At 36.7% G+C, this 14,133-nt stretch overlaps 1 protein-coding gene across 2 annotated transcripts in view; it reads left to right on the top strand.

The window, feature by feature from the left end:
* The window catches only part of SMAP1 (small ArfGAP 1), a 93,694-nt gene that overhangs the window by 50,869 nt on the left and 28,692 nt on the right, over window positions 1-14,133 (top strand). For both annotated transcript variants that reach the window (XM_065833576.2, XM_065833575.2), the window contains one exon: window positions 601-681. In XM_065833576.2, coding sequence (XP_065689648.2) covers window positions 601-681 — 81 coding nt within the window. The remainder of the gene's footprint in view (window positions 1-600; window positions 682-14,133) is intronic.

The raw sequence follows: 14,133 nt of genomic DNA, 5'->3' as shown, positions 1-14,133 counted from the left end.
GTCTTTCTGGAACAATTTGATGTCTTATGAATCATCAGGTCTGTCATATGGTCCAAGTCAACTTTCTACGTTCAGCAGTGGTTTTTTTGAAGACTAATAGGTTAGCTTTTAAAAGTTAGTAACTCTCTGCAGAAAACTGCATGCAAATTACCCTCCTATAGTTATTTGGTCAAAGAGACTGACATCCATCCTAATGACAGAGGTTATCACAGTTAATTGGAGTACTTGTAGATGTTTTCTTCTTTTCAGATCTGCTGAACTTAGAGAAGCAGCACTTTTTTTTTTTCCTTCTGCTTATAAGAAATGCAGATGAGCAGGTAATATAGTGAATTTATTGGATTGTCAGAGTTACACTATTTTTAGTGGCACTATTTTTGAGAATTTATTGAATTCTCTGAGTTAAAATATTTTTAGTAGTTCTATTTGAGCAAAATGAGTCACTTCTGGAAGCAGAACAGATACAGGCATAAACTAAATTAAAAGGGAGTAGCTGAAGATCTCTATATTCTATATGACTGTGGACATTCAATATGTTTGCAAATGCTTTGTCATTAAGTACTAGCAAAATGCCCACCTGTTTGTTGTTCTTTTTTTTTTCAGAAGGAAAAAGAAAAAAAGAAAGAAGAGAAAAAGAAAGAGAGAGAATCAGAAAAACCATCAAAACAATTAGCAGTTGAAAAGGTAGGAATAGTTTATCTTTTCTGGTTATTTAAAAATTATACGTATTACACATGTACAAGCATTTGGAAAAAAGGAAATTTTTAGTGTGTATATATATAAGTGCATATGTGCGTGTGTATATATTTGTGCGTGTATAAATATGTGCGTGTGTGCGTGAATAGGAATCAGGATAATCCACATAAATGGTTTACTTGTGCATACAGAGTTTGGTTGATCAAATGTGTTGAGGAATGTGTTTGGGGGAGGAGGTGAGTTAAGATTTGTTAAGAGTTAAACTCAAATAATCAGGGTTTTAAAGATATCCTATTGCTATACTTACACAGAAGATTTTCCCTTTTATTCAGCGCTGCATGGTCACTTAATACTCTTTTCATAAGTGGATCCATTCTAAATGTAAGTGGATAATTTATAGAACTGAATTAATAACTTCAGTCTAGATAACCTGAAAAGATTCAACTAGATCATGTCACAAAGCATGACAGACAAACCAGTTAAGGTGCTTTACACAGCAATATTTAAGCATGATGAGCAGCTTTAACAACGTAGGTACAATTAAATCGTATACACTTCTGCATAGAGTTAATATTAAACAAAAACAAAATGGGTAATTTAAGTATGAATAATTTCTTCTAAGACAGATGTCCTCTCTCAGATAATGTGAATCCATTAGTGTGTACTGATCTGCAGTGTAGTCCGCAGAATGCATTGGAGTCTCCATCTGTCAGTTTATTCCCCAATAGTGCTGTGTTACAATGATGAAAAATGTTGTGTATTCATACATTCTCATTGCAGATGTATTTCTAGTTCAGTTTTCAAATAGAAGTATTTTATTTTACATAATAAAACAAGATACAAAAATATGTGCACACTTGGAGAGGAAAAATGCCCCTCCCCAATACAAATATCTGTTTTTCTGAAATTGGAAAGCAGTTTTGGAATAAATTAGTGCAGAAGCAAACTTTGTTATGACAATTTGCATAGCTTCACTGAGCTACTGAAAAAGAATATCCTTATTCGTATGGTAGGAGGTTAAAGCGTATTTATGGATGACAATAAAAATTACTTTTTTAAATTATTGAAGCTTTACAAGGGCATCCAGTCATATTAAATGTTTTATTCTGGTCCTTATAACAGTATACTTTAGTTATAAAGGCTAAAAACATTGCCATGGTTTGGAAATCTTAACTTTCTAAAACCCAAAGCTCTAGTTTTTATATTTGTCTGGGGGGTAGATGGTTTCCCTTTGCCAGGATGCCTGTTCTTTGCCGCATGGCTGGGAATACTTGCTTGGGTGAGGAAGAAAGATGACAGTGCAAAGTTAGAGCTAAAGGACTATCCTGGGACTTGAAATAAAATTGAATTCACATGCAACTGATTAAATTTCCATTTGAAATGTCTTTAGATTACTAGTTAATTATTAAGAAAGTAAAAATAAGTTATTTTGATTTTAAATGCCTGTACTACAAAATGTGGAATTTGGTAAATATATCTGCATTAGATAATAGTGCTGTTGTAACAGCTGCAAAATGTTAGAAATACTGCAGCATATTTTATTTCATTATTAATGTGTCAGCATTGATTTCTCAAATGGAACTCATCTGTGTGTCATCTTTTTAATTTAAGAGCTTCTTTAAGCTTAGGCTTTTCAAGGATTATAAGGATCATTCAAAAAAACCTATTTTTAGATACAACCTGTAAGCTTTACATAATTCAAATTGCAGTCACTTTCTAGAATCCAAAGGAAACGGACCTATATGAAAACCTTGAATTTCCGTTGGAAAGTACTGGTGAGGTAGAGGACCAAAAGATTTTATTTTTATGTATAGAATAATAAATACATTGCTGCTTTTGTAGTGTGATTCTGCTTCAGGGAGCTGATAAACATTAATGTTCTCTTAGTTTGACTAATAATGGTAGACTTCACATCCATTAGAGACTGTCTATAGGACTATCTATAGGAGATCAATAGGGGAATGCTGGTATCTTGACCATAATGTCGTGTTTTCAGCAACCACATCAAACAGGAGATGGTTGTTTATCCCAGTTCTCAGCTTTCTGGAGAAGGAAACAGAATTATTTGGATACTTTGGATGTGAAGTCAGTGGTCGCCTTTGTTGCAGGTGTGGTTTATCTCCAGTCTAGATATTGCAGGCTTGGGAAGTTAATGAATTAAAAACACCTGACCAAGCAATTGGCGGTTCTACCACAATTTTGAGACTGATCTTGATTAAGGTAATTCAAGCAGTGTTTTAGCCATCCTGTAGAAAAAAGCCATAAGGATGGAAAAAATTACAGGCTTTAAAGTGGTAAAAAGTTGAAGCTATAGAAAAATTCAGATCTCTTTACAAGTGTCATGTACTCCTGCAGGTTCCTGGTGTCTCTTCTTGTATATATCTTAGCTCTTAAAACAATAATATGCATCCTAAAATATTAAAATGTTGACATTCAATTCTCGCGTTCTGATCTTTGCTTCATAGATCTGACTAATCTGCTCCTGCATCTGCATAAGAGCCTTTCTCACCTTTAACGAGCTGAATGTCTAGCATGATTTCTACATTGCTGAACGCTTGTAGCATGGATTTAGTAAACTGTGTTATTGCAGTATTACATTAATGTGTCAGGTAATTATGGCATAAAAGATACTTTGGTTGATTAGCATGCTTTGATAAGTAAAAAGAGCAGAAAATCATCTTTTAACTGATTTAATAATAGTGGGCTTTCTTATTGAAATAGCTTTTCAGTAAGAATCCTCATGTTCTTAATGTTGGTTTCGTGGGACATGTTTTTTATGAATGTTTGAGTTAGGGACAGTGATTGAGGATGTAGAGCAGAATTTCCTCTAAGATCAGAGAGATCTACTGCAGAACAGTGAATAGCAAGAATACTTTTTTGTCACTTTTTCTGGGCCGTTCTACATTCTGTGTCAAAATTACTGGTGAAGTTGTAATATAACAAGATCCTATTGTGTCAGCTACAGATTGAGTCTGGTCCAGTGATCACTGTTTTATTGGAAGCAGCCAACAACATGATGTTCCACATCACATCTGCAGAATTCTAAATAAAATAAGTGACATTTCCAAGCTACTGGAAGATGTAATGGTTTTTCAGTCTAATTGAAGAAAGTTGAGAAACTCATGTAACTTAACCAAGGGTCCTTTTTCCCTTTCTTCCCCCTCCCCCTGTCCCATTTCCACAATGACAAACCTCAAGTTTCCTTAGTGTTCATGCTTAAAATAACCTTATCCTTACAGTTACTTTGGAGAAAAAGAAAATAAAAAATGCAGGAAACTGCTGGAACAATTATTATACAGTACTTCTTGACATGAAAACTGGGACCAGGTTATATGGAGCTGAGATGTCTCGTCAAAGCCCAGCTTGTTTACAAGCAACAGAAATACCAAATTTAGCAATACAAAAATGTGTTGAATTGCAAGAATAAATAATCAAATGGAGCTAATCACGTGCTTCTTAATGCTTCTTATGGGCCAATAGCAAGAACAATAGCACAAGGCAGACTGTCATGCAATGAAAGCAAGTTTTAGATGTTTTGTACACACTATTAAGATGAAGAGATTTTGAATTGGCTAAAAAAATAAATCTGATACTTTAAGAGTCCATTTCAGTAGTGGGAAGGGAAGAAAGTTGGTAGTTTGACCACCAGCCTTACGTTAATGGTAACAAATGAAAATGTTTAATTTGTAGGTGAGAAAAAACAGGTAGGCTTTTAATAGACATTTTTTAAAATTCATCATCCTGCTCACCCTTTCATCAGCTCCTGAGGAGCTGTCCTTTCATATTAATTGCTCTTTTACCCAGCTGAGTTTGGTGGCATTACCCAAATCAACCGTAATTTTTTTTTTCTTCCTTTTCTGCCCAAGCTGACTGAATGAGTTCTCCATTCTGGAAGAGAGTAAAACACTGAACTCCATTTTATTTCAGTATGTCTGCTGAGTAGGACTTTTGTTCATCCTTGCGTGCTCAGTTTACAGTCATTTGGTGACTTGAAAAAGAATATGTAGCCTACACATGCCATTGCTGGGATGGGTGGAGCTACCAAAGCCTCATAGTTTTCTGAAATAAAATTTAAACTGTGTGGTCATTTTATGTGGAGTTTCTGCTGGTAGCACAGAGGAGCGCTCCAGGAGAGCAGGATCCATGTGTGCCCCATCCACCAGGGACATGTTTCCCACTGTTGGGAAGCACAGGAGGGAAGGAGATGGGGTGCAGTCTGGTCATTCGGGCCAAGGGATCAGGACTAGGAGGGACATGGTCGGGCCATGGCCAGTGTGTGACTGGGGCAGATCATGAATCCCAAGGATAAATCAAAGAATGGACTGCGGAAGTCTGTGTTTGCAAAAGTTCAGATCACAGAATGTTAGGGATTGGAAGGGACCTCAAAAGATCATCTAGTCCAATGCCCCTGCCGGAGCAGGAACACCCAGAAGAGGTTACACAGGAGGTCGTCCAGGCGGGTTTTGAATGTCTCTGGAGAAGGAGACTCCACAACCTCCCTGCGCAGCCTGTTCCAGTCTTCTGTCACCCTCACTGTGAAGAAGATTCTTGTCATATTTAGGTGGAACCTCTTGTGTTCCAGTTTGTACCCATTACCCCTTGTCCTGTCACTGGTTGTCACCGAGAAAAGCCTGGCTCCATCCTCGTGACACTCACCCTTTACATATTAATAAACATTAATGAGGTCACCCCTCAGTCTCCTCTTCTCCAAGCTGAAGAGACCCAGCTCCCTCAGCCTTTCCTCATAAGGGAGATGCTCCACTCCCTTAATCATCTTTGTTGCCCTACGCTGGACTCTCTCCAGCAGTTCCCTGTCCTTCTGGAACTGAGGGGCCCAGAACTGGACACAATATTCCAGATGGGGTCTCACCAGGGCAGAGTAGAGGGGAAGGAGAACCTCTCTCTACCTACTAACCACCCCCATTCTAATGCACCCCAGGATGCCATTGGCCTTCCTGGCCACAAGGGCACAGTGCTGGCTCATGGTCATCCTGCTGTCCACCAGGACCCCCAGGTCCCTTTCCCCTACGCTGCTCTCTGACAGGTCGTTCCCCAACTTATACTCAAATGATCTAAGGGATAATAATTCGTTTAGTAAAGACACTTGCATTGTGCTATTTAGAACAGAGAACTTGGATTGAGCTGAATTTGAATTTTCGGAGCAATTAGGACAAGTCTACATTTTCTAAGACATACCTTTTGATGTCTATCTGCAGAACAGATTTGGATAAAAAGGTCATAACTTGGTATGACGTCTTGAGGCTTTGGAGTGCTCTCAAAGTAAAGGGTGAGAAAATTAATATGCCTGAATGTTCAGATTTTTTGTAGGGTTCAACTTTATAGATTGTTTAATTTTTAAATTAAGAAAACCCGATAGGCATCAGTGCTAGCAGTCCAGAATTAAGCCAGAAGTGATTTGGAAAGCTGCTCATAGGAAACTTGGAAAGTATTTCAGATATCCAAAATCAGAAAGTTCAGCTAAGGCCATGGCACTGAATGCTTTGCAAGTGTTTGGGTTCAGCACTGTGTAGCTTTCTGTGGTGTTTATTTTAGAGTTTTGCATCAGTTGAAGACTTTCATTAAAATCTTGTGATGGTTTCAGTGTGAAATATTGCACATTGAGGGCCATAGTTACTATGAAACCACATCTAATTTATTGAAAGTAAGCTGTTTTGAGAAAAGATTGTGTTGTATTGGGACAGTAAAGTTAAATGGTTAGTATGTAAAGAGCAAACTATTTTGTTTCACAAACTGTTAGAATATTTGTGCTTTTGCAAACTAATACTGACTTCAGAGTTAGGCTTTTTTTCATTCTTCTGAACATGTCAGGATGATTAATGTTTCTGAGGGATTGCAGCAGTTAAACTTGATTAACTGAAGTACCGTTTGACACTGTCAGTATAGTTTGGTTTATTATATTGCATTTTGAGTTTGAAATTGGCTCTTGTTTGTGTATAAAGTTGATTTAAGTGACAGGAATGGGTCAGTTATCATTATCTTTCAATGGTAGTATATCAGATGCTGTTTTTCTTCCCCAAACTGAGGACTAAGTTGCCAGCTTAAACTCAGCATCAACAGTGAGCTGCTGCCTCTCAGTCAGCTGGTACCCTCAGCACCAGCCTGGCCGCATTACCAAGGTACGCGCGTTGGTTTATTTGCATTTTAAAAGTGCTAAAGAACCGCTCAAAGAAAAGTGAGAACAAATCATATTAGCAGCTTTTTTACTTAATGTAGCTTATTGCAGTGGTGTGTGTGTTTATTTCCCTTGAAAGCTGAAACTCCCTCAGAAACCAACCTGTATGGGCAAGTGAGACAAGAGGAACTATTGGTCCTTATTTGTTCTTTGGGGATGTTTTTTACTTAATCAAAGTATTCCAAATTACCATCCTAGTTGTTTTGTATCAGGAGAAATGAGTTGGAGCAAGTAGTGCTCTAGTGTAGCATTCTGAGAATGTGTAGAAGAGTGAAAACCTGCAAAATTTTGTGGAAGGGATATACTTAGGTGTTTACATTTAAGCTGTAGGAATAAGTTTACTCTACAAATATTGACCTGAGTGATAATTTAAGTGTAGAACTACATTCTAAATATTCTGAATGTTTTCATTATTTTGATACCATATTGTTGATATATTTGCTATATCACTTGACTAGCTAATGTGTTTAGAAGTCTAGGGAAACATTATTTGCCCTTCTGAGTTATTTCATTTTTTAATGTATGTTCTTCATATATTTTTTTTTAAATATAAATTTAAATGCTAATATATAAACAATCAAGGACTTATGAGAGGAACAGTAAACAGAAATATGTTTTGCTCTCCAGTTGAATACATAGTCTTTTTTATACTTACGCCTTGCTTTAACAAATTCAGACTAAGTAGATATGAGTTAAAGCTCAGGATTTAAGAGTAGATGCTAAGGCATAGGACAACCTGTTTCCCTGCCTCCTACCCCCACAGAGGGTGAAGGGTTTGAAAGCTCACTTGTTCTCTTAGTTTGCATTTTAGTCTGCATGGATCTGTCCCAACCTGGTTTTATGTTTCTAATCATACCTCTTAAGTCTTATGGAAGAGAACAGGTTATTTTGGTTTCTTTGGCTGCTTCTTATGCTAATCTGGAGGAAGGCAAATCAAATTAGATTCTCCCTAAAACTGTGTGATTCATTGCCTTTGCAGGTAACAAAGGACTCCTTATGTTTGAGGGCTGCCTTGAAAAATAGCCTTATTTAATGAAATTAATCTGTCATGGCTCTTATTACATATTGGGAGTTGTAGACAAAGAAAGTAAGGAATAGATATTGTGGGTAGAAGTCACTGAAAGAAAACCCTTTTTTGTCAGATGGGAAGAAAGGTATTTGTCTTTTTACTTTTGGAAAAGGGGTTGACCTACAGGAAGTGTATAATGGTTTTTTTCCTCAGCACAGTGTGTGTTCTCAGTATCAGCTTGATCCTCCCAACTCAGAACAGTATTTTCATGTAATTTTTTTTTTAATTCTATAGAAATGGGAAATCTTTATGAGAGCAAGCTTGGGCTTGGGCTGTTTTGGTTAAATTGGCCTCTGTTTAACTTGCCAGACTGTTTTTAACAAAAAGGTATTGTTAAGTGTGCTTAGTTTTAATAGATCCTCTGCTGTATTTTTGCTCCATGCAGGTTCAAACCCTAAAACTGCCCAGGGTTTTCAGTTGATAATACTTATTAACAGATGGCATTTTCAGGTTTTTGCTGCTTGCTTGTGATACGCTTCACCTTTTTCCTGATGATTTTGAGATAATTAGTAAGGCAACTTCTACATATATTTATGTGTATATTGAACAAAAAAAAGTGGGCACATTTAAATAAACATGAACTAAATCAGCCTTATTCATGGATGGATGCTTTCTTTAGACAAAAACATCTGTATGTCCAAGACTTATTCATTCTGAGACATTTGAAACCACAGGAGCATGCATGATTGAGAGTATAAAATCTCATCTAAAAAGTTTTATAAGAATTATAGTACTAGTTAGGAGATTGTGTACAATCAATCAAGTATGCAAGAACAAAAAGCATGACATTTTTACGGAAGTGGTATTGATTCATGGAACTGAATATAAAGAAGAGTAAGAATTGAATGAGATGAAGTTGATAACAGGAAAAAGACATTTAATTTAAATAATGTCACTCAATAATATTATCTTGTTTTGAATAATAGCTTTCCTTTGTTTTCCTGAAATAATGCAAGTATTAGAGCATGAGCAAAGCAATCAAGTGTCTTAATGTGCGTTCTGTTTCATTTTACTGTGTGTAAGCAGAACGTGCTTGAACTCCTCAGGGGAAATATCTCACTCCAGTGTGTGACCATCAAGACAGGGCAGTACGGTAAAGGGAGGCACTGTAAGATGTGCAAATCTTACTTCAGAGTAAAGATGGCAACTCTGTTTTCCATAAAAAATAATTTTAGATGCCACTGACAATATTAAAAGCTCCAACATTAGTTTAAAGTTGTTTAAATTAAAAAAAAAAAAAAATTGCGAGAGGTTTCAATGAATTTCCAAACACTGTCATGCAGCTTTCAGTGTCTTTCAGTTTAAATTAGGAGTTGACGTAAGTATTGATTTCATGGCCATTTATTAAAGGAATAAGAGTGATTATTTGAACTGTTGAATTTGTTACATTTTAATAGTTGCTCATGGCATTAGAACAGTTGCGCAGGAAACTTTATGGAGCTGGTATTCACCATGTTATGTCATTATGTCTCCACAAAATTTATTCGAAGTTATTTGGAAGACAGTACGGTAGCTGTGGTAGAGGCAGGATCTCTTAACACAACTTGATGGAAATGGACAAGTTTCTTGCTCTAGAAAAAGTTGTGACTCGATAAGTATGGCAGAAAATGAAGTCACCAGTTACTTACTTGTTCAAATAACTAGCATCTCTTTAATGCTAAATTGCTTATGTATCAATCAACACTTTTAAGCTGTCTGCAATCAGTTACCTCCTGTTGAAAAAAGGGTTGCAACTGAATCAGCTTTTTCTTTGTTTTACTTGCAATTTTTCTTTTATAAAACTGGCACTTGCAGCTAGAAAAGGGGGGCAGTTCTGAGGTTGGTCACCATACTAGTTGTCAGTGTAACTATTGCAAAACAAGCAAACAAACAAACCCCCACACTCAAAACAAACAGTCTCACCTACAGAACGTCTTAGCTTGAGGATATTGTACTTCATGTCAGAGTAAGTTCCTACAGGCTCGTCTGCTAGGTGGAGGAGTGTATTTTACACTGTGTAGTAACATGGGTAACTTCTGCTCAAGAGAACCTACAGATTATTTTGTTTTATATACCTAATCCTCACTTCAAATTGTATGGAGATATCAGTATATCTTTTTCCTTTCTTAAACATAGGCATTAGTGGTGTAAAAGAAATTGGTTTGGTCAAATCTCAGCATAAATGCCAAAATGGATGCCTTGAACAAGCAAGTCAAAGCCCTTGCAAATGTCACTTTGAAGGGTCAGTTGAAAACTTCAGGATCTTTGAAACTGTGAATCTAAAGTTTCTGCAATCCTTACATTTACTGTTTCCGGATGAGAGGAAGACTGCTAGACTGGAATGTGGCTAGAATGCTTTTTGATAGTTGTTGTTGAAAGATTGATTATATGGAGGGTGAAGATGCAGAAAATGGACTTCATTAGAGTAAAGGGAAATCCATTTTAGTATTGCTTGTGAAAGGTTAAAATTGATTAGCTTCTACAACAATTGTTCAAAGTGGTTAACTTTGAGAACAAAACTGAGGAAAAAGCGTGACTGGCAGAAGAAACTAATACAGCTAATGGCTGTAGACATGAACAGCTGATGATGCAGAAGTATTTATTTAAGCAATTCTCTTGTATTAAGTTCTGCATTTGTTAAACAGAATTATGTACTTGTGTATCAAGATGATAAAGTACTTACCAATTTGTTCCTAACTTCTGTAGCAGCAAAAGAAAGAAACAAGTTGATATAGAAGTAAGAAAAATTAACCTATGTGGTTACTTCAGTCTGATTAGCTGTCATTGACAGGATTGAATTTCCATGGAACTAATTGAGAGGCTTTTTAAGAATGCATCTCTATAGACATCGTATGCTTTGACTTTGTAAGGTGTTTGTATCATACTGCTTTCCATAATGATAGAAGAGATGCAAGTACAGAGTATCAGACCAACACGTTAAGAAGCAGAACCCTGTTAGGAAAAGCCCTAATTCAGAAGTGTTTTATATGAAACAACATTCATTGTGATGCTGTAATACTGTGACTAAAACATAAAGACTGCAAGAATCAGAGGAACAACAACAATAGGGAGAAAAATGGGATGAATGTAATGAGTGAAGACAGAGCACAGTGATCTGCTTTTCTAGGTCCATCGATGGAGAGAGGTGAGGTGGGTCAAGGAAAGAGATTCTCTCCCAGGAACCCTAGGTGAGTAGGGGTGATTGCATGCCAGGGTATAGAACTCACTGTGGGATGCAGAGAGAAAAGGGACAGAGCAGAGAATATTTTATGAAGCTTGTTTTGGGATGCTGAGGTGACAGACCAAAAGCAGGGGAATGGAGGGATCAAGGTAGATTGGGGTGGAGGAAAGAGAGAGGAAAGGGCTAAAAAGGGCCAGTCATGTATATGCAGGTTGCTGGGCAGTATGTTCATCTGAGCCCAGCACTTGATCACTGCAGGCTGACCTGTATTCTTACCAAATTATATTTGCAACCATGTTGTGTGCAAGGGTGTTGTCTTTTCTGTGTCTGTGTGTGAACACTAGCAAACTTCAAGTTGGACGGCTAAACAAAGTAGGCTCAGAGGTCAGTGTCGGCCACTAGAGAGAGACAGCAGGTCTGAGAAACCTGATGGTCAGCAACTGGAAAGAGCAGCGTCTATTGCAAAGGCAGCATGTCTAAGACCACCAGCTGCTGGAGACACCCACATTCTGCCCACACACATGTGCACCAGCCAGCACATTTCGTGCTGGATTAGCCAGTGAGCAGGATATCAGCATCTGGAAAGACCCAAGGTCTGAGTTGATGACTGCCTAAGGGTGTAGGGTCTTGATACTGGATTAGCTTAATTTTCATGCTAAAAGCATTTTTCAGCAAAAAAGCACCTTTGTTATAGTTAAGGAAAAGAATGCAAACCATACCTTCACAAACAGGGGTGGCAAACAGTGTTTGTATTGGATTTTTTTTCATTTTGAGCTCAGTCAGTTGCCGTGTCTGCAACAGCTCCTTCTTGTCTGGAGATGTATGAAGAGGGAATTAGAAATACATAGCCCTTAGTTCTGATTGGGTACACTGATGTTATATTATGTATAACTTGAAAGGTTTTTAGAGGGAAAGTTGTAAAAGAAAACAGTTTAATGAGGAACTGGAACTTATATCTCTGCATTATTGTAATCTTGCTCAGGTTAATGAGCTCAATAGAAATGGAATAGAAATATGTAAGCTGAGTTCATATAACCATAATATGTAGTTCTAAAACTTGAAGATGTATTTAAAATAGATTATAAAAATACAAGCCATGTTTATTGCATTTCACAGCTTGCAAACTGAGGTACATTAAAACACTCTGTCCGTATCACGATTTATAGATGTTGTAATGGGACACTGGATCAGCTACAGCTTTGAGATGGATCTGCCTAGATATTCTACTTCGTAATGTTTTCTTCTAAAAGATTTTAAAAATGGATTTTCTTGGATTAAAACCAGAATGCTTGGGGTTTATCTACATCAAGTTCCATGACAAGATAATACTAAATAGGAAAAGGGTTGATAAACAGCTTTTCCCTTTGCCTTTTGTGTCCTTGTAAACAGGTCCTTTCTTCTGGGCTCAAACATAGTCATTTCAGAGATGTAGAGCTGCAGCAAACTCTGCTGAAATTCTTGCCCCAGAATCCCTAGAAAACTTTGAGACCTCTGCACTCAGACTGTGCCTGTTCTTCTCTGCAGTCTCGCCATCCCTGGCTCAGTTTCAGGTTCCTGCTCCTTGTTGTGATTGTTACTTGGCAATCATCTTGCAGTCTTTTGGCTCTTTTCTTCAACTGCCCAACTTAGGAGAAGGAGTTTGCCCTCTTTATTTTAGACCTCCTTCTGAACTTGTCAGCTTAAAGAACATAATATATTTCAAAATTAATGCAGGCGATCAGTATTTCAAATATGATTATTGTACAGATTTAATACATGAATATAAGACAATTTAAAGGGGAAAACGTAATCTTTGCTATTTTACCATAGTCTCAGCAATAAGTATAAAAAAGACAAAGTCATTTTAGGAAATTATGCCTCTACGGTTGCATACCTTGTTTTGAGCAAGGTGAAAGGGCCTCTGAGAATGTCTGATGCATATACTAGAAAGGAGCTAACCTGATTTAGTGAGCTATGAGGCATTAAAGGTTTTAAGCCACCTTGGAATACATTGACTAAAGCAAATGAGACCTGAGCTAACACTTTAAATTCAGTTAAAATAAAATTATAGCACTGGCTGGTCAATAGGTAATAGCAAAGGAGTAGTCCTAGTCCACTTTCCAGAGATATTATTAGCATATTAGCCTAGACCCAGATAAAATCATATTAATGGCATGAGCTCTCTATTAGTTCTGCCCTTAAGTTTTTAATTCAAATGACTGAAGACATAACACATTGTACATAATCTTGTACAAGTGCTTTGCCCTAACTGTGAAAATCTAATGAAATCCATATACCTAAGTTTTTAAAGTGGCCATGTATATCAAGGACTGCCTGAAAGTGTACAGAATCCTATTTAACAACAACAAAAAGGCAATTCATTTTTGTTGGTTTGCTTGGTATAAATGCTTTTAATTAGCTTACCCAAGTCAGTGTAAGTAGTTCAGTGTCTGAGAGTGATTCATTGAAATTATCACAATAGACCCTTAAATAATAAACTTACATTTTCCCCTTGGATTAGCTGTTTGTTTGAGGTAATTCTAGTTTTATAAATAAATGTGGCAGGTTTTTTTTTGGTTAACATGCAGTTTTTTCTCTTGATTAGGAATGCATCAGAGTTTGATTGCAGAGTTGCTGTAGTCTATAATTTCATAATGATACCACTGTAGTATAGAATAGTATGCTGGTATCTTATAGGAGGGTAAACAGACCAACACGTTTCATTTATAGCATGATTTAAATTCAATATTATGAAAGAATTCATTTCAACTTATTTACATGTCAGATACAAAAGCTATAAAATATTCTTTAAAAATTCTAGAATACCTACATGAGCAATGCTTTAAATAGATACAGACTAAACTAACTTGTATATAAGCTGTCAGGAAAAATCATATCTACAAACCAATTGCATGCCTATAGTAAATTACATTATTTTCTCATATGGGAATTCTCAAATGTTTATGCTGTCTTGCAACTTTTATTGCAAGCAGGTAATGAAGAGGGAAGGAATCCAATTGCTTTATGCACAAGGCATAC

Source organism: Patagioenas fasciata, chromosome 3 (genome assembly GCF_037038585.1).
Source record: "Patagioenas fasciata isolate bPatFas1 chromosome 3, bPatFas1.hap1, whole genome shotgun sequence".
NCBI classification, from domain to species: domain Eukaryota; kingdom Metazoa; phylum Chordata; class Aves; order Columbiformes; family Columbidae; genus Patagioenas; species Patagioenas fasciata.
The sequence above is the reverse complement of the archived record's forward strand: the minus strand, read 5'-3'. Positions and strand labels throughout refer to the sequence as shown.